The sequence below is a fragment of the Hyperolius riggenbachi genome, chromosome 5 (genome assembly GCF_040937935.1).
Source record: "Hyperolius riggenbachi isolate aHypRig1 chromosome 5, aHypRig1.pri, whole genome shotgun sequence".
NCBI lineage: Eukaryota > Metazoa > Chordata > Amphibia > Anura > Hyperoliidae > Hyperolius > Hyperolius riggenbachi.
Window position 1 is genome coordinate 401115504 of NC_090650.1, and position 22124 is coordinate 401137627.

The 22124-nt window shown below is 42.7% G+C and overlaps 1 protein-coding gene across 1 annotated transcript in view; it reads right to left on the minus strand.

Moving 5' to 3' along the window:
- NUDCD1 (NudC domain containing 1) overlaps positions 1–22124 on the minus strand; it is a 164855-nt gene that overhangs the window by 76075 nt on the left and 66656 nt on the right. Inside the window, exons 3-4 of the mRNA XM_068237918.1 lie at positions 12061–12246; positions 9213–9393 (exon numbers count right to left, since the gene is read on the minus strand). Coding sequence (XP_068094019.1) covers positions 9213–9393; positions 12061–12246 — 367 coding nt within the window. The remainder of the gene's footprint in view (positions 1–9212; positions 9394–12060; positions 12247–22124) is intronic.

Sequence of the window (22124 nt, forward strand, 5' to 3'; positions counted from 1 at the left end):
CAAAATTAGTTACTTGTGCTGCTTCAATAAAGCAGTCCCCGTATTTTGAAAAATCAGATATACATATCTGATTGTGACTGTATATATGATGTGTACACAGGAATCTCTTATATATAGTAAATAACATCTATGCTTTAACTATAAAGCCTGATGTGTAGCTGTGTCACTAATAGAGATGGTCAATGAGATGGAAATAATACAGCGTTGATTACGATTTATGCAAATGTACAGTTGATATACGGCAGTACAGTTGATTTGATTGCTCATGAAATCAAATTTGATATGTTGTTAAAATTTGGTTTGGTGACTATGAATTAAATGGTACCTGAGAAGGATAAAAAGAAAAGTTTTATACATACCTGGGGCTTCTTCCAGCCCCCTTCAGGCTAATCAGTCCCTCGCTGTCTAACTCCACCACCTGGATCTTCTGCTATGAATCTTGGTAATTCAGCCAGTCAGCGCAGTCCGGCCGCATGCCGCTTCCCCAGCCAGGAGTGTTCTGCACCTGCACAATAGTGCTGCACAGGTGTAGTACGCTCCCGGCGGCGGAGTGTGTGCATGCGCACTATGCCAGACTGGCTCAAGTACCTGGACTCATAGCAGAAGATCCAGGTGGTGGAGGACGACAGCGAGGGACTGATTAGCCTGAAGGGGGCTGGAGGAAGCCCCAGGTATGTGTAAAACTTTAATTTCATCTGTCTCAGGTTTACTTTGTTACACAGTAGTACTAAACTCTACATATGCACTCCCCACAGAGCTGCAGGGAATCCACTGAGAATGTTGTGCACATCGAAGACAGAGGTGTTGTCTGTCACCCATAAACCTGGTTCAGATTGGGCATGAAGAATGTGTAATAGAAGAAGAATCCCCTTATTCCCCTGCAGAGTACCTGCACATCACTCTTACATCTACCCACAGTCACACTGCCTAGGGCCTGATCCATGTTCTTTGTTCCGGTCTTACTCTTACCAAGTACTCTTACCAAGGACTAGTTTTAGTCTATGACTAAAGGGAATAAATATAGTAGTCTACATATCCTTCTCACTTCAGTTGTCTTTTAAAATTCCTAAGCGTTGGAAGTTAAGAGACAAATTTTATGTTACATACTTTCAATCAACAATATTGTAATATGCAAATTAGAGGAGTTGAAGTCGGGGAGTCGGAGGAATCCTAAACTGAGGAGTCGGAAGATTTTTGTATCGACTCCACAGCCCTGGTATTTCCGCTTCCTACTGATTTCCTAGTGATTTGCATAAAACACAATATAAAAAATGCATGCAAAACGCGTATGCGTTTTGTATATGCGAACCACAATCGCTTTAAAATGCACACAAAACCGCATGTGCGGGAAAAATGCAAACCGCAAACGCAGAAAAAAGAAATGCACAAAAGCCGCAAAAATGCACATGACAGAAAACATGACCTTTCACCCACTGACAAGTGTGCACCCAGCCTTATACACATGTTCGGCGGGGAGGAGGGAAGCAGTATGTCCGATTGATGCAATCTCACACCTACCTCCTGTCTCTCCACATCTATATAACATTTTACCTGTGCACCTACCTACCTTCCTGCTATTATTCCTACACACCTATTTCCAGTCCCTCCATCCTTATACTTAAAGAGAATCTGTACTCTAATATTCTTACAATAAAAAGCATACCATTCTATTCATTATTTTCTCCTGTGCCCCTCTGTGCTGTTTCTGCCACTCTCTGCTGCAATCCTGGCTTGTAATTAACAGTTTTAGGCAGTGTTTACAAACAAACTAACCAGCTTCTAATAGGCTCAGCTAAGCATAGAGTGTGAGTCATTCAGAGTATGCAGGGGGCCTGCAGAGGGTGTGTATCGCTTCTACCAATCACAAGCAGCCCTGCACATTCCACACAATCAAGCTTTAGCCCGACAAACAGGACAGAGGAAAGATACATTGATTTATTACAGAGACAGTGCAGTTAGGAAAGACTGCAGTAAGCCAGAGCAGATTAGAACAGGCATAGGAACTTATAGGATAGAAGAACTAAGGCTGAAAAATTTGTTACAGAGTCTCTTTAAAGCGGACCTGAACTCAGAACTTCCTCTCTGCCTTTAATATACGCAACAGCATGATAACCTTTAAAGAAAAACATTTCCTTGTTACAGCTGATACAAATCCTGCAATAATATTATCGTAAGAGAAACAGAGGCGCCAGCAGGATAAAAGGTAATAAACATTTTAAAATTTGCTGGGAGGCAGTGGTGGACTTACCTCCGGAAAGCAGACTCAAAATACTGTCTGAATTAAACAAATAAATTTATTATTGGTACCCCAAAAGATGCAACGCGTTTCGCAGGCACAGCCCGCTTCATCAGGCAATAAGATAGGGGACAAACTGTGGACAAAGACAAAAGACGTTGCTGTAGCGAGCCACATAAAATTAACTCAGTATGTAGTATCATGCAAATTGTATGCAACATTTTCACAATATAAACACTGGATATAAGGTTGCACAATTAAAACAAGGTTGACAGACCCTAGCATCATAAAATCCACAAAAAAGTCAGTGCATCTTGTAGCCTAAGGAATAATTCAATTTAGTGTAGGCTACAAGATGCACTGACTTTTTTGTGGATTTTATGATGCTAGGGTCTGTCAACCTTGTTTTAATTGTGCAACCTTATATCCAGTGTTTATATTGTGAAAATGTTGCATACAATTTGCATGATACTACATACTTAGTTAATTTTATGTGGCTCGCTACAGCAACGTCTTGTCTTTGTCCACAGTTTGTCCCCTATCTTATTGCCTGATGAAGCGGGCTGTGCCTGTGAAACGCGTTGCATCTTTTGGGGTACCAATAATAAATTTGTTTAATTCAGACAGTATTTTGAGTCTGCTTTCCGGAGGCAAGTCCACCACTGCCTCCCAGCAAAATTTTAAATTTTTTATTACCTTTTATCCTGCTGGCGCCTCTGTTTCTCTTACGATAATACTGTGTCCACGCCTGGTGGAGGGGTGACCTACCCCTATTCTCCTGATCTACAGAGAGCGACATCTTAATCCTGAGTGAGGACAGGTCTAATCTCCTCATCTGCATCTACAGTGGTTGCCTAAGAGGTAACCCATGTTTGTGAGTATAACCATCTCACACTTACATTTATCCACGGTTTCCAATACATACTACACTATATTGGGCTCTCTGTGTCTCCTATAAATCCTGCAATAAATTCGCACTGTTTCTACATCCCGTTTTCATGGAACCATACATACATCCTGTGTTTACAAATTAGCAGCTTTGCTGTGGCAGAGGAGATTCCTGAGCTCAGCTCCACTTTAAAGGAGAACTGAAGTGGGAGGATATGGAGGCTGCCATGTTTATTTCCTTTTAAGCAATACCAGTTGCCTGGCAGCCCTGCTGATCCTCTGCCTCTAATACTTTTAGTCATAGATCTGGAACAAGCATGCAGCAGATCAGGTGTTTCTGACATTATTGTCAGATCTGGCAAGATTAGTGGCATGCTTGTTTCTGGTGTGATTCAGACACTACTGCAGCCAAATAGATCAGCAGGGCTGCCCAGCAACTGGTATTGCTTAAAAGGAAATCAATATGGCAGCCTCTATATACTTGTCACTACAGTTCTCCTTTAATTATACCTACACACTTACCTCTTGTCCTGGAGCATCTAGTACTTACCGCTCCTCAGATACCAGCTATTCAGTCTGTCCACTTACCTCCCTGTATGCACACCTATACCTACCTGTCCCTCCATATCAGGCCTCCCTCCCCACTTCTTCCTCTATTTCCCCAGTGTGTATTTATAGTCTATGAAAGGGGCTCTCAGTAAGTAAAGCTTTATCATCTTCAGTGAGAACCCATTAATGACTGTGATGCTGCGGCAGAGAGAGACATAAGAGATGAAGCAGAGGTAATACAGGCGCAGGTAGGAGCGCGGGATTCAGCGTGAGGAGTGTGTGGGAGGACGAAAGCGGATGAGACACGGATGACTCACCGAGAAGCTTCAGAATGCAGATTTGCTTCATTACCATGAACAAAACATTCATATAGTAGCACAAAGGTGAGCAGAAACCGAAGCGGGGCGAGGCGTCCCCATCCGCGGCTGAAGACCCCGAGTCTACTGCGGGCGTCCTTTATACTCTCCTGGAGTTATCCAAAAACACAGCAGACTACGCAGGTCAATAGAGAGAGACATAAAGAGCCAAAATGTCAAGCAGAAGTCGCAGCGCTAAATGGAATTACTCTCCTAGTTCTGGTAAACAAACAGCCCACATAATTATATTTCATCACAAACTGAAAAACATCCACTAGGTTGTTACAGAACTCAAGAAACCCCAGCAAAAAAAAAACAAACAAACATTATTCGTAGTCTACAAAAGCCTGAGGAAGCGATGAGTTTCTTGTTTTGTTAAAGCAAACCTGAGGTTAAAAATGGTGAATGAATAGAAAATTAGTATAAAAGAAAAGAGTCTTATATTTTCATTTTCAGATATATAGTTTTCTTTTTTAATAACATTGCAACAGACTGTCACAGTTGCAGTTTTAAAACCACTCTGTCTTTTAAGCTATAAAACAAAGCAGAAATAATGATTTTTGTGGTTTCCTGCAGTAAATTCTTATCTCAAGCTGTCTATCATTGTTTCTTGGCTGTTTAACCATTTCAGCCCGCGGGGATTTCTCACCTTATGCATCCGAGTAATTTTCACCTCCCATTCATTCGCTATTAACTTTATCACTACTTATCACAATTTATTGAACTATATCTTGTTTTTTCCGCCACTAATTACGCTTTCTTTGGGTGGTACATTTTGCTAAGAATTATTTATTTATAAATGCATTTTAACAGGATTAATACGAAAAAAATTAAAAAAATGAATTATTTCTCAGTTTTCGTCCATTATATCTTTAAAATAATCCACGCTACCATAATAAAAACCTATATATTTTATTTGCCCGTATGTCTCGGTTATTATACCATTAAAATGTTGTCCCTTTCACAATGTATAGCGCCAATATTTTATTTGGAAATAAAGGTGCATTGTTTACGTTTTGCGTCCATCACTATTTAAAAGCTTATAAATTTTAAAATGTTTGTAGTATACCCCCTTCAAATGCATATTTAAAAAGTTCAGACCCTAAGTTAACTATTTGTCTTTTTTTTTTTTAAATTGTAATTTTTTTTTTCCATTAAAAAATTTATTTTGGTGTGGGACATAAACAGTTCATTTTTAATGTAGTTAATGTGTAAATTGTAATGTAAAAAATGTGTAGATGTAGTTTTACTATTTGGCCACAAGATGGCCACCTTCATTTTTGTTTTCCCTCCTTGTACTTCTCGCTAAGCAGAAGCAGAAGAACTGAAGCCTCATGTGTGAGCGCTTCGGTTTTTCTGCGGGGGAAAGGGATCAGTGATCGGGAACCATGTTCTGTTCACTGATCCTGGGGACACCACGGCGATCGCGTGCGGGAGCGCAACAGAGCTGCCGCCCGGACTTGAGCTTTACGTCCGGGTGGCAGAAATGGTTAAGTGCTTCAGAAAACAGGACTGTATTCAACCCAGTTGGGTCCATTAGGCCAAAGAAGCTCTTTTGCATAGAAAAAAAAAAGAAGTTTTTTTGCTCTTCCTGTACTGGAACACAGTACTTATGTTCCATTTCTTAGCTGTATTACACATACAATTCATTATATCAGAAGTTTATTTTCGCTTCAAGTTTGCTTTAATTCTCTCTGTATCCCTGTTGGGATATTCTACTCACTTCCTGTATTGTGAGAGGAAGAACACTGAAACCCTTTTAAACCGGATCCAAGATGAAAAACTAACTAGTAACTTAACTAAAGTTTACACAGCAAATCAAGCTGCAAACAGCTTCAACAGTTTATGATTATTTATTCCTGTGATACAAGAGCATGTTCTGTTTGTCACATTACACACAGTCAAGCCAACAGCATCTCCAGCCCTCAGCCTGTGAAAACTTAACTCCCCTCCGCCTCTGGAATCTCTGGCTAGTAACCTTCTCCTCCTCCTGCCCAGACTGAGCTCCCATAAGCCCTTGCTACAGGTTTCTGAAAATGTCAAGGCACTGGAGAAACTGTAGGCGAGGCTTGTTTAGTTTACAGGGAATTAGAATACTAAAACAAAACAAAAAAGTATTTGGCTTGAGGAATGCCATATAAACTATATAAAAGGAACACAATTATGCAATGTGTAAAAGTTTATCTCTGATCCACTTTACCTACTTATACCATTTGCAGCAGTATATCTACGACCAACAGGATTCAGTTTTGGCACAGGGGCGTCGATATACGTATCTTGCTGCAAACGGTCCCCCGCTCGCTCCAGCGTGGGTACTCGTCGCCTCACTTTAGAGGGGGGAATCAATGAATGAGAAAGCAGTTCCCATTGATCTAAGTCCGTGTCAATGATCGCCAGCATCAATGAGAAACAAGAAACACGTCCACGCATTACTTCCTGGTCGGGTACTTTTAGTACGCACAGGACAGTAATACGCAAGGACATCTTGTGGCCAAATAGTAAAATTACACCTACATACATTTTTTTTTTTTGTAAAATACACATACATTACATTAAAATTACCTCCTTACCTCTCACACTCTTCTATAATTATTATCCAAATAAAACTTTTGCATAATTAAGAAAAAAAAAAAACAACAACACAGATGTTTAGATGCTTTCCTTGCGTTGAAAGACATCCATGGCTACAATTACTAGGTAATGCCTAATGATGTTGATCCAGGGATTTTATCTGATTGCCATCTTGAGTCGGGAAGGAATTTTTTTCCCTTTTGGGGCTAATTGGACCATGCCTTGTAAGGGTTTTTTCGCCTTCCTCTGGATCAACAGGGATATGTGAGGGAGCAGGCTGGAGTTGTACTTTGTACTGGTTGAACTCGATGGACATATGTCTTTTTTCAACCAAAATAACTATGTAAGGCCTGGTGCACACCAAAAAACGCTAGCAGATCCGCAAAATGCTAGCAGATTTTGAAACGCTTTTTCTTATTTTTCTGTAGCGTTTCACCTAGCATTTTGCGGTTTTGTGAAGCGTTTTTGGCGTAGTAGATTTCAGATATTGTTACAGTAAAGCGGTTACTGAACAGCTTCTGTAACAAAAACGGCTGCAAAACCGCTCTGAACTGCCGTTTTTCAGAGCGGTTTGCGTTTTTCCTATACTTAACATTGAGGCAGAAACGCCTCCGCAATCCAAAAAATGCCTCGCCCCGGAAGTATGCGTTTCAGCAAAACGCCTCCCGCTCTGGTGTGACCCGCCCCATTGCGATACATTGACCAAGCGTATCCGCAGCCGCAAGCGGCTGCAGAAACGCTGAAAAAGCCGCTCGGTGTGCATCAGCCCTCACTATGTAACAATTTAACCTCTTGAGGACCACGGTCTTAAACCCCCCTAGTGATCAGGCCATTTTTAACAAAATAGGCCACTGCAGCTTTAAAGGCTCGCTGCAGGGCTGCACAACTCAGCACACAAGTGATTCCCTCCTGCCATGTTTATTTTTTTTCACAATAAATAAATATAAATATATATATATTTATAAAATGTTCCTTTTTTTTTTTAAATCCCCCCCTCCCTTCCCCGCCAGCCAATAAGCATGTACGGCTGCTATAGGCTTCAGCCTATGACAGCGGATCACTTTTTTGCCTCCCAGGATATGTGACACGGCTGTCCCCATTACAGCGATGCCTTAGATCGCAGCACTGTACAGTATCATTAAACGTCTAACCGTACCTAGCGGCAATCGCTCCGCTCTGTCATTCAAGCGGGGATGCGTGTGCATCGGCGCGCACGATCCCCTTCAATCTCCGCCCTCAGCCATTCACACCAATTGGCGTGGATTTGTCCTGGGGCTTCCGCGCTGCTCACGTCAATTGGCATGGAGCAGTCGTTACGCAGTTAAAAATAACAAAAACAAAAAACATAAATAAATAGTTACCTTAGGGACTGGCTATACGTATGTCAAGAGGGTATATTACTGTTAATCTTGGAAATATGGGCTTGCAAATGGTGATGGATGCAAAACTGAAAAATTGCACCTTTATTTCCAAAGAAAATATTGGTGTCAAATTTTTTTTAAACGTTGCAATAACCGGGACAAAAGGGCAAATAAAATGCGTGGGTTTTAATTATGGTAGTGTGTATTTTTTTAAAACTATAATGGCCGAAAACTGAGAAATAATGATTTTTCTTCAATTTTTTTTCTGAATTTTCCCATTAAAATGCATTTAACATAAAATATTTCTTAGCAAAATGTACCACCCAAAAAAAGCCTAATTGGTGAATGAAAGGAAGGAGCGCTGAAAGGTGAAAATTGCTCTGGTACAGAAGAGGGAAAAAACACTTAGTAGGGAAGTAGTAAAACACTTCAGGCTCCGGAGTTCTTGCCCCTTAAAGAGGAACTCCAGTGAAAATAATGTAATAAAAAAGGTACTTAATTTTTACAATGATCACGTAGAAATGGTTTAGTCAGTGTTTTCTCATTTTATCACATGGTGACATTTTTTACTGCTGGCAGTGATGTCACTTGAAGGAGATGCTGCTTGCATTTTTGGCATTTGGAACCAGCAGTTATTTCCCACAAAGCAACTAGACACCCACAGTGTGATGTCAGGACTTCAGTGCTGTGAGACGCTGACATCACACTGTGGGAGGGGTTTCACCACAAAATCCGTTTGTGAAAAGGAATAGATTTCTCATGAGAAAGGGGGTATCAGCTACTGATACTGGGATGAAGTTCAATTCTTGGTTACGGTTTCTCTTTAAAGATGAACTGTAGTGGAAATGACAATAAATAAAATAGCTTATTAATTACAATATTCACTTATAGGATATTTAGTCAGTGGTTGCACATTGTAAAATCTTTCCTCTTCCTGATTTACATTCTGACATTTATCACTGGTGGTGAGATCTTTAGTTCTGCCAGGTGATCTGTACAGAATGTTGGTTACCGCACAGAGTGAGATGCTGCTTGCTTGGCAGTTGGAAAAAGTTGTTAGTCACACAATGCGACGAGGTTCACAGACAGCAAACTGTCAGGGCCCTGGCCATGGTGAAATACCAGCACAGTAGGGATTATGTTGGCGCTTTATAAATCAATAATAATAACAACCAACCATCCCATGCTTCTACAGAAGGGCTGATTGGGCTTATGGAATCCCAGTAGCACAGATAAGCAGAATGCACTTACCTTGGCTTGGCAATGCTATTGATATCCACTCCAGGCAGACGTGGAAGCCACTCCCCTTTACGTCCAACTCATCCTTCTGTATGTTTAGCAGCAGAGCATGAAGCACCGGTCTCTCCTCCTGGCCTGAGAGGGCGCTGTGGAGCAGAAGGAAAGGCTCTCCCAGCTCTTCATTAAACTTCAGCTGTAATACAGGAGAAAGGCTAATAAAAGGGGGCCAGTAAAGTCTACCAAACCTTTCTCAGGGCATAATTATTTCGGCGCTGTACAAAGTAAGAAACAAACATGGGGTACATAATACAGACAATGGTGTGCACCAATATACAAGATACAGAATTGGTACAAAGTACAGAATTGGGAAACCGTGACAAAATTTAAAGTCAATAGGAATTGCTAAAATAAAAAAATCAGCCAGATACTTACCTGAAGAGATGGAGGGCTCTGGGTCCTATAGAGCCTTCCTGCTCCTCTCCTGGTCCCCCTCGTTAAGCGCTGGCTCCCCGTTTGAATCCCCCACCATGGGGGACTTCGTAAGTCTTTGGGAGCCAAGTACTCCCGAACAAAGGTGGCTCCATACTGCGCGAGGGTGCTCGCACGTGCGCAGTATGGAGCGGCCCGTCTTCTGGAGCACTCGGGCTCCCAAAGACGTCTGGAGCCTCCCTTCGGGGGCGGGCACAGCAGTATTTGACTAATTTGGTCAGATACTGCTACCGGGGAGCCAGCGCTGGAACAGGGAGCGGGAAGGCTCTATAAAACCCAGAGCCAACCCACTCTGGCTGATTTTTTTTTAAGTGATTCCCATTTAAAGGACAACTGAAGTCAGAGTGATATGGAGGCTGCCATATTTATTTCCTGTTTAACAATACCGGTTCTCTGGCAGTCCTGCTGCTCTATTTGGATGAAGTGGTGTCTGAATAACACCAGAAACAAGCATGCAGCTAATATTGTCAGATCTGACAATATTATGTAAGAAACACCTGACCTGCTGCATGCTTGTTCAGGGTCTATAGCTTAAAGTATTAGAGGAAGGAGATCTGCAGCACAGCCTATACACTGTATTTTTTCAGTGTGATGATGTCATATGTTATGGCTATTATTGTATTATTATATACTGTTTATTTGGCACATTTTGGTGCTATATGCATGTCCTAAAGAGCGCTCCATTTATTCTAAAGGCATTTTTACTGACCCGAGGAAGCGGCACAAGCCGTGAAACGAGTTGTCAAGTGTGTATTACTAATAAAAGCCAAAATAAGTTTTTACTATTACTTTGACTCTGAGAATCTCTACTTTTAAGTTAGGAGAAGATTGATTATTATAATAAATCATATTATAAACCAGTACATAATTACTGTATGCACGGGTGCCTCCAAAGTACCATCTGCTGTATCACTACCCCCATCTTAGGGTGTGCACCTTTGGGCAATGTCCAGGGGTTACAACTTTTTTCCTTGGAGCTGCGACCATTTCTTCCAGTGGCCTAGAAGCAAGGCCAAGTGGGGACGTCCTTCCCTACCTGCTCGATCAGTGATTGCCTTTCAGCAACCCATCTTTGTGAGTATAACACTTATTACTCATAGACACAACCAGTTATGACGGTATCACACCAGATTGGGCTCTCAGTCTCCGTGTGTTTTTTTTATCTACAAGCTTGGCCGGTTCCCCGGCAGTCCTGCTGCTCTATTTGGCTGCAGCGGTGTCTGAATATCCCCAGAAACACGCATGCAGCTAATTTGGTCAGGTCTGACAAAATTAGGTTAGTAACACCTGATCTGCTGCATGCTTGTTCAGGGTCTAATGCTGGGCATAGACGGTACGTTTCTTGTTATCAATCGAGCCGCTGATGGCTCGATAGATAATATCCGACGTGTCCGATCACCACGGCGGATCGATTCTGCGCTTGATCCCCGCTGGCGGACAATAGAAAAAAAACGAGCGGCTGATAAGAAGCGCCAGCGGGGATGAGTGGGAATCGATCCACGCGCCCGCATCGAGCCAGGATAGCCAGGCAACTGTAATTGCTTAAAAAGAAATAAATATGTCAGCCTCCATATTGCTCTCACTTCAGGTTCCCTTCAACATGAAGAATAAAATGCATAACTAATTCTGAGACACAAAAGGGTGAGAGAGCCGTGCCCTTGCAAGCTTACAATCTAAACGAACAGAGGGGAGAAGGAACAAGAGGTGGGGTTGTATACAATATACAAGGGGCTTGATTCACAAAAGAGTGCTAACTGTTAGCACGGCCGTTTTTGCACGAATTTTTGCATTTTTCGCACGAAACGATAACGTTTTCGCATTGCGCAAACGCGAAAATTTGCACGAAAACGGTCGTGCTAACAGTTAGCACTCTTTTGTGAATCAAGCCCATAGAGTGCATGCTTTTCGGAAAAAGTGAGTTTTGAGGGAGCGGTTTGCATTCAGCACTGAAAATTCAGAGGCCAATATTACAGTATCTGTTATCTTACAAGTTATCCATCCCCAAGGGAAAGTTGGGGCACATGCACTGCAACTTAGAATGTGTTGCGTCGTAGCATGCTTTTTTTCAATGGGACTCAACGCAAAGCGATGTAACTCAACACAATGCATCCAAGTGTGAATCAGGGCTGTGAAGTCAGAGCTGGAGGTTTCATTAACTGAGGAGTTGGATGATTTTTGTACCAACTCCACAGCCCTGGTGTGAACTCCACCTAAATAAATGGAAGCTATTTATTTTTAGTAGGATGAAGAGCCACAACTTAGACTCAGTAGGACAAGGCCTGGCATTCATCAACATACAGTTGGAATAAATGAGCCAAAGACCACCTCCCCCACCACTGTCCAAATGTGTCGTCACACTGCAGACACTCACCTCCCATCTCCCCGATGATGGTGGCTCCGCCTCTGCGATGTGTAGGAGATAGATGGTGCCGGTGCCATCAGAGAGGGTCACCCAGCTGCGGGATGTGAAGTGCATGGAGGCGCACAGGCGTCGGTCGCAGGCGCTCGGCTCAGTGGGGAACCGAAAGACTTCTACAGGTGTTCCCAAAGCCGTGTCCTTCAAGAGGAAAATCACATGTTAAAGGAAAACTCCAATTTCCTTAAAAAAGAAGGCATGCCATATATATTTATTACACAAGCCATTGTCCAATTGTAGGATTTTAAAAAGTTGCCTTACTAGTCCCTCAGCACCCAACTGGGACTTTCTAAAACTTTTAGTATACAAGAATTCCTAAAAAAGTCATGTTGTCATGTACCTGCTTGTATTGCATAACGTGCTGCCTGCTTTTCTAAGAAGTCTGCAAGGAGTAGACATAAAATTGCAGGGTAACATTGTTAGGGCGTTTATTTACATGCCAAAAAGTTGCGTTTCCACCAACCAGCCTGGACACCCCTAGGATTGGCGCCGTTTTGTATACTTGAATTGCAACATCCTATATAATAAAATACAAGTGTCCCTGAGTCAGTCCTTTGCGCATGTCAAGTACTGACAGCCATTGGGATAGGATGCGGGCGGTTCGGCCGAGCGGGCGGACGTGTGTGCGTGTGGCGGACTGGCGGGTGCGCCTACTGACTGGCGGCAGTGTGAAGAGACCTAGAGCCAGTTTTTAAACGGGCTTAGGTCAACTAGACTAGAATAAAGTTGTTAACTGTACAGGACTGAGTGATCAAATCTACCGGTAAAATCAATAAGCATGCGGCTACCAGCTTTTTAACTATTTTGACTCTGTGATCCTTACATTTTTTTTTTGTATATACCATATTATGACCAGCAAAACAAAGTAGTATATTGTCTAGTATAGACTACCCCACATCCCAATCAAATGATTAAAGAGAATTTTTAAGTAGAGCCAAAGGACTTTAGAAGAGTATCCACATATTACAAAGTACCGTATTTTTCGGCATGTAAGATGCTCCAAACTATAAGACACACCTAAGGTGCGTACACACATGCGACTATAGTCGTTTGTAACGATTGTTCCCCGATCTTTACCAACGACGATCGTTACAAAAAACGAACCACCGACTATTAAGGCAAACGACGAACGAGCCAAATCGCTACAAAAGAAAGTTCTGTCTCGGCGGATCTTAACCAACGACGATCGTTTGCAAAAGTAGTACATCGTTGGAAACGATCGTTCGTACTAGGCTTGACATGCGCATTTCGCTATTTCTGCATGGAACTTCTCATTTTTATGCGCAGGCGCAATAGTTGCTTTCTGTGATGTAACGTTCGTTCTAACGATCAGATCGTTACACACATTTTAAAACTACCTTTACTTAAGTCGTTCTTTCATCAATTAAAAGTTCGTTCGTCGTTCTTAACGAACGATCGTTGTCGCATGTGTGTACGTAGCACTAGGATTAAAGGGCAGAAGCCTAATAGCCAATAACCAAAGAAACCAGAATATACCAACCTGGTGCATCCATGGTCCACGAGCATCTTGTTAATGTTCTCCTCTAATTATTGTGTACGCCCTTGTACCTCATGTGTCCTATGTCCGCCCTGCGTCCTCCTCCACTCCCGGGTATCGCTATCAGCAACCTGACTCACCTCATCCAGCGGCGATCAGAGACCTCTCCTCTCTCTCACAGCTCCCCTAGTACTGGCTTTTGATAATAATGCGATCAGCTGAAGCCGGCTCTAGGGGATCAGTGAGAGAGAGGAGAGGTCTCTGATTACCGCTGGATGAGGTGAGACATGCTGTTGATGCCGTTACACGGGAAGCGAAGGAGGACAGAACGGGGGAGTGGAGGACACACGGGGAAAATACAGGGGGGCCTCAGCATAGCAATGGGTCAGTGAGTTGCATCGGCAGGTGTTTGTAAGTCGGGGACTCCCTGTATATGGCATATAAGATGCAGAGACGACTTATCCCCATTTTTGGGGGAGAAAACGTACGTCTCATATATTCCGAAAACCGTACTTTTCAAACAGGAACCAGTCCAAGATACTGTGAAGTGATCTGAGAAATACCAGAATGCTATATATAGTCTGTAAAAATACTTGAACAATGCAGAGCCGGTTTCATGGATTGAGGAAAGATCTCTCATCAGGATCATTCTGTCCCCAAAATTTCAGTGCATTTCAAAAGTGGATTATAAGCAGCCAAAGCGATGTGTTTAAAATCAAAACAAGAAAGATTACTCAAAAGGGAACCATAAATGAAAAACAAAGATTCTATGCATAACTGGGCTTCCTCCAGCCCCATATGCTCTGATCGCTCCCACGCCGCCATCCTCCTCTGCCCGCAGCTACGAGAACCGGGTCCCCGCTGTTCCGTCAGTCGGAGCCAGTCTAAGCGTAAGGGAAAGTGCGCTGTTTGTGTATCTCTGCAGCAGCCGCTGTAGCCGTCTAAACTGGTCGGAGAGCCCAGAGAAGCTAATTTGCATAGATAACAAGTGAAGTTGTTCTCTTCCTGTACTGGAAACAATATGAGACTCATATTTGTGCTACTTACATTCTGTTTCTTGGCTGTACTACACATACAATGTGTTATCACATAAGTTTATTTTCACTTCAGATTCCCTTTAAAAAAAAAAAAAAAGACTTCTTCTCACATTAAGAAATATACATCCATATTGCACTAATAAATGGAGCAAATCCCTGGTACAGCACATGAATAAACTCCTGATCCTATAGCTCCTCATGCATATCGTGGACGTGATCCACTTCATCGGACATCCGACTGCTAGAATAATGTGCAGATAGGAGAGGTGTGTGTGTGTGTGTGTGTGTGTGTGTGTGTGTGTGTGTGTGTGTGTGGTGTGTGTGTGGTGTGTGTGTGTGTGGTGTGTGTGTGGTGTGTGTGTGGTGTGTGTGTGTAGGTGTGTGTGTGTGTAGGTGTGTGTGTGTGTAGTGTGTGTAGTGTGTGTGTGTGTAGTGTGTGTGTGTGTGTGTGGGTGTGTGTGGTGTGTGGTGTGTGGTGTGTGGTGTGTGTGTGTGTGTGTGTGTGTGTGTGTGTGTGTGTGTGTGTGGTGTGTGTGTGTGGTGTGTGTGTGGTGTGGTGTGTGTGGTGTGTGGGGTGTGTGTGGTGTGTGGGGTGTGTGTGGTGTGTGGGGTGTGTGTGGTGTGTGGGGTGTGGTGTGTGTGTGTGTGTGTGTGTGTGTGTGTGTGTGTGTGATCTTTGTATAGATTGTTTCCAAGTCCTTCTGTGAAGAATATATAAAATACTGAACCCCCCCCCCTCCATGAAGCATTAGACTAGTCAAAAACCTGTCAGTTTCAACAGCTATCAACTAACTACTGTAAGTAACAGCAGCATAGGAAAAAGTAATTCATAGCTCATTTTACTCTGGAAGAAACAAACCTTTTATTGGTATGTGTCTACAAGTATTTAAAATTTTTCGCGGTACTGGTCATTTAAAAAAAAAAAAAAAAAAAAGCTTCCGACATGAGTCAGTCTGGTCGGAAAAAGCTCAACATGTCTGAGGCAGGAGAAAACGATATTACGAGCTGCATATATCCTGGACCAGCCGCAAACCGCAGCAGATCAATAGGTCGTCGCCTGGAGAGCTTTGGTGGATCATTACTGAACATACAGTTAGAAGCTCGACATGAGGCGATTTTCCAGAGAAGTGCACAAGCAGCGGCTGTCACCGGCGGCTGATGACAACCTCTCCTGGCACTCTGTCACTCCTGAAATGAGAGCAGACGTTTTCAGGACATTTCAATCTAAAAACGAAACATCAAGTTTTACTAAAATTATCCTTCCTTTTGTCCTTGGACAACGATGACATTTCCATCACAGCAGTAAGATGTGATATATGATTCACTTAACAATGAAGAATAAGAATGTAAACAAGTAATATGCAGCGGGAACGTCAACAGAATAACAGCAGCGGAGTGAGATCAATCCAATGTGATGAATACCTAATGACATTGACAACATTACGGGATACCTGTACTCTGTACAATACAACATTTGTAAAGCGCTTTTCTCCCATAAGACTCAAAGTGCATAGATACGTCTCAGATCAATACAGGGTTGCAGGCTGGACTGTGCTACAGAGGAAATAGTCAGGCGTTTGTAAATGCCAGACTAAACAGGTGACTTGGACCTAGATGCTTCCAGGGATGGAGATTGGGTGTGGCAGTTCCAAAATGTAGGGGCAGCATGACAGAAGGCTTTGGGCCTGATTCACAAAGCGGTGCTAACAGTTAGCACGCTGGTGAAAAGCCCTTTATCATGCCTAAACTCAGTTTAGGCGTGATAAGTTTAGGCGTGATAAGTTTAGGCGTGATAAGTTTAGGCGCGATAAGTTTAAGCACCAACTGCGTTAGCACCGCAGTGTACAGCTGATCAAAAGTTTTGCGCTAGCAAAGTCTGGTGCACTTCGCATAGTTTAATGGCGCTGCTTTGCGCACTATCTACACTTATCTAAATTTATCACGCCTAAACTTATCACACCTAAACTTTTCATGCCTAAACTGGCTTTTCACCAGCGTGGTGCAATGGTTATCATGCCTAAAGTCTCTAACTGGGTTAGCACCGCTTTGTGAATCGAGCCTAAAGAGACTTTAGGCGTGATAACCATTGCACGACGCTGGTGAAAAGCCAGTTTAGGCGTGATAAGTTTAGATAAGTGTAGATAGCGCGCAAAGTCCCGCACGCAAAGCAGCGCCATTAAACTCTATGCGAAGTGCACCAGACTTTGCTAGCACAAAACTTTTGATCAGCTGTGTACTGCGGTGCTAACGCAGTTGGTGCTTACATTTATCATGCCTAAACTTATCACACCTAAACTTATCACACCTAAACTTATCATGCCTAAACTGAGTTTAGGCGTGATAAAGGGCTTTTCACCAGGGTGCTAACTGTTAGCACCGCTTTGTGAATCAGGCCCTTTGTCTCCAAAGGTTTTGAGATGGCCTCTGCGGGTGACCAAGTTATTAGATCCTTTTGATCTAAGGTTAAGGGGAGTGTGATGCAGAAACAACAAGTCCTTCAGGTGTCCAGGGCCCACATTTTCGCATGGAGACACATCTTTAGAGCCCATTCACATGGACTTTGGTCCGTTTAGGGCCGGTCCACACAGGTGTTCTGCCAGTGTTAAACAATGGCCACGGCGCTAAGCGCTCTGCCTATTCAAATAAATGGACAATACCATCAATTACTGATGTTACAGGCACGCCAAGTTTCAATCTCAATTTTTCTGTAGGTCTGGGTGGGAGCTTAGGCGTTCCTGGAAGGTAAATGTAGCTTCCTGGATGGCCAAGTGCAATGCTTCCGTGTCCTCCTGTGGGGATCAAAAGTGTGACGGACGTTATGAATAATGGGAAGCCACACCGAAAGCTGCCAAATGCTTTTTTGCTCGCTAGCAGAAAAACACGTGCACAAAACAATGTGGGACACCTGTGTTAACTGGCCCTTCGTGAACAACAGCCACCTCACCTTCTCAACAAGGTAAAGAGAGCTTATCTGAGAGAGATACGCATTTCAACAAGCTCACAAGCATCTTACTGGACGCGTTGCAAGCCTCGCTTCAAGCCGGAAGGAGGAAGTGCTCCATTGCGAGGCTTGCAAAGCATCCATTAGGATGCTTGTGAGCTCGTTGAAACGCTGGGCGGAGAGCGGCATTCTGGGTAATTAACCCTGCTGCATCTACCCACTCAGCTGGAGCAATTAGAACTAATTTGAATCACGAGTAACCACCATGGTTACTCCTGATTAATCCGTGAGGAGCAAGCCTGTTGGTGAGGAACCAGTCTGCTTTCCTTGGGTGGAGAACCTAGTTAGGGCTAAATCTGTTGCAACCTGTGGTAAATTTCATAATGTTAAAGGACATCTGAGGTGAAAATAAGCTGATGAGATCAACAATTGCATCTATCCTCCCCTACTAAAAATGACTTTTGCAGATATCCCACGGTTTTATTTTAGATTTCAATCAACTTTTTACATTTTTACTGCTTCACTGTCTCTACTCAATGATACATGCATTGAAGTATGCCAGAGCTCAAGTCTATAAACTAACGACCCCTTTTATGTCTTTTCTGCTCTCAGAAGCTATTTACAGACAGGAAAGTGTTGTATGGCTGTCATTTCTTACCAGCGTTGGTTACAATATAGTCCAACTCAGTCCCGACCCGAACAAAAAACTGTCACTTGCATACTTGATTTTGAACTCTTTCAGGCAGAGAAAGAAAAAAAAGGAACACAGCATAGTTCTTTATCAGCTTGGCACTGTACATACACATGTCTATCTCATCGTGTCACATGTCCCCTCGGTCGTCCTTTAATACTAATATTTGAGGTATATGTCAACGTCTCAGTGACAGACGTATACTAGAGAACGCTAATTAACTTTGAATCCTTCAATAAATTCAAATAAATAAATCTCTGAAATGATCAACAAAACAACATAAACAACCATTAGAAGATCAAACATTACTGCATGATAAAAAAAAATAAATAAATAAATGCCGAAACCATAGAGCCAACACCAGGATACAATATGTAAACACATGAAATATTGGTGATAAGACAGACACCAAAGGTAAATGACCACGTCTACACAAGTTCCAGGGTGCATCAAGCAAGCAACATTGAAAGAGCTAGAATAAGATGCAGCGTATATCCATGCAAATGATTAACAATGTGGAGGAGTATAGAACAACATTATGGAATGCTAGTGAAAGGGATTGGTCTCTAAACAAGCCCATAACAGAATAGACAGCAATTTGCTAAACGAGGCAAAAAAAGTCATGTCCTCAACATAGTAGAAAATAAATGAACCAGAATGTTATTCCTCAGAGAAACCATGGTCACCCATGCTATGGCCATACCAATGTAAGGTAATCAACTATAGTAAAAGGGAAGAAAAGAATTCCACAGACTGGAAAAAAATGTTGTTCATATGGCACCTACAAAAGGAATGCGCAACAAATGTACAGAATCATAAGGCCCTCACAATGTAGAGACCATCGCTAGCTGCACTGTTCTGGTAGCTGCTACGCAATGAGCACCTCTGTAACATCAATGCAAATAAGCAGACTGAACAGGGCTGGTCTCATCCCCATGGCATCATATTGTCACAGAGCGTGCCGGACGACGCGGGGCTATTGGGAGCGACCGGAAAAGGGGTGGCCACAAACTGACTACTTAAAAGGAACCTGAGGTGAGCCAAATATAGAGGCTGTCGTATTTATTTCCTTTCAAACAATACCAGTTGCCTGCCAGACCAGCTAATATCTTAAGGGGCCCATACACTGGTCGAATTTCAGCCATTGATTGATCTAATCTATGGAATCAATCGATCGGAAATCGATTCTATCAAGTCTATTGATCGATTTGCGGCCAATTTCAATTGATTTCATCTGACAGGATAGAAATTCTAGGTTGATCTGCTTCTGGCAGCAGATCGATGGCCCATAGATTTGCATTGGATCTAATGGTCCAATAATGCATTTAGATCGATTTCCAATAGATTTCATTCTAAAATCTATTGGAAATCTGTTCCTAGTGTGTGGCACACATCAGATAGATTCCTGTCAGATTCAAAGCTATCTGATGGTGGAATTTGCTGCAAATCTATCAGTGTATGGCCACCTTTAGGGTTGTCTTAATCGTTTTATCTCAGGTGCCTTAATCGCACACCTGAAACATGCATGCAGCTAATCTTGTCAGATTGTTGTCAGAAACACCTGATCTGCTGCATGCTTGTTCAGGGTCTATGGCTAAAAGTATTTAAGGCAGAGCATCAGCAGGCCAGCCAGACAATAGGCATTTTTTGAAAGGAAATAAATGTCAGCCTCTATACCCTTCTCACCTTTAGTTCCCTTTAACTGCCTTCAATGTGAAAAAAGCCTTAGCAGCACTGTAGCCAAGCTATCCAGCCAGACCCACCTTCAGGGCATCACAGCAGGGACTTATGGGGCCCAAATGAGTCTGGGCCCAATGAACAGTGCAACACACATGGGATCCAGCTGCTGTGTATTCGTGTATCCATGGCATGGCTGCCCTTTGCTCACGTATTGCCGGCTCAGCCAGTGTGTGCGTGCAGTGGGGTCACATTCTGGCCAGAGTGGTGCAGTTCTCTGCCCTGACCTCCCGCCTTGCGCCAGTTATCTGGCCTCACCCTGACCCACCTCCCTTTATGCCGGTTCCCTAGCCTGGCCCTGACCTCCCCTTATTGTCTTAAAAGAAATGCTAAAGGGGCACTATGCCGAAAAATTGTAAAATATAAAGTATGTGCAATCATAGACAAATAAGAAGTACGTTTTTTTCCCCAGAGTAAAATGAACCATAAATTACTTTTCTCCTATGTTGCTATCACTTACAGTAGGTTTTCTACTACCTACTGTAAGTGACAGCAACATAGGAGAAAAGTAATTTATGGCTCATTTTACTCTAGGAAAAAAACGTACTTCGTATTTGTATATGTTTGAACATATTTAAAATTTTGAAATTTTTCGCCATAGTGACCCTTTTTAAGTGAATAATGATGGCGAGGGACCAGAAGGACTTCAGGGGGCTGGAAGAAGCCCAGGTAAGTAACTTTCCACTTTACATGTCACATTCCCTTTAACCCCTTCCTAACCGTCTAACGCCGATAGGAGTCGTGGAGGGTGGCAGCCCCAGGACCGCCTAACGCGAAAGAGGTCAAGTCCTGAACGTGGTTTTACAGGGGATAGTGCACGTGCATCCCCCCTCTTGAGTGTCAGAGCTCCGCTTCGTCATCAGTCTACCAGCGGGGATCACCGCTAAGAGACTGTTACATTATACATATATGCGCTGTGACCTACTGCAGCGCTGTACTGGGGACAGCCGTCTCATTTGGCTGTCCCCTAGAGGGGCTCCGACCACGATCCCCTCTCATAGGCTGTTGCCTATAAAAGAGGAGTGCCCTGATTCGCTGGCGGGAGGAGGGGGGGATAATAAAAATGAAGACAAAATAGACAAATATTTAAAAAAATACAAATAAATAAATAAAAAACAAACAAACTAATAAACATTACTCCAGCAATCAGAGCCCACCAACAGAAAGCTCTCTTGGTGAGCCGAAAAAGGAAGGGGGGGGGGGCGGGATTCACTTGTGTGCTAAGCAATATGGCTCTGCGGCAAGCTATTAAAGCTGCAAAGCACTAAATTGTAAAAAATATTCTGGTGACTAGGGGGGCATCAGGTATCCTGAACTGGTGACAGAGTCACAATCTAATATAGTGTTCCTTTACTTACCTGGGGCTTCTAACAGCCCCTTTAGGCTTGTAGGCCCCTTGGGGTCCTCACGTTTCTCTTCCTCTATCTGCAGTACAACAGGGGGCATTAGGTTTGCCCAGTATGGGGTCCAGAAATATCTGATGCATTGCTTCTTTGCTGTACATCTATAGAGGTGGCCTGCACCCAGCTGACATCGCAGGCCACCTCTATAGATGTACAGCAAAGAGGAGAACCGCTTTCCTCTGAGACTTCTCCTCTCGCTGCCACTGAAGACTAATGAGGTATGAAAGGTCTACAAAGGGCCAAGAAGATGTCAGGGAAAAAGTTTTATTTCATGTGAAATGTAAGCACAAGAAATGTTTCAGCGGAGAAAAATCCAGAAGAGGAGCCATCGTTATGCATTAAATTCATCCTATAGTTTATTTATGTTTAGCCCTAAAGGGGCCTACAGCAGAAACAGGGAACATTTAACATACATTTGACACATGTCAAATCCATTAAAAAGCTCAGAATTCACTCATTGCGTTAGTTTCAAAAATCTTCCTAGCCAAGATGGGACTCCATTGGTCATCTTGTGTATATATATAATATATATATATATATATAAAATATATATAATATATATATATATATATAAAATATATATAATATATATATATATATATATATATATATATATATATATATATATATATATATATATATATATATAGTATTCAGATAGCGCCGAGATCTTCCACAGCGCTGTACAAAGTATATTGTCTTGTCACTTAAC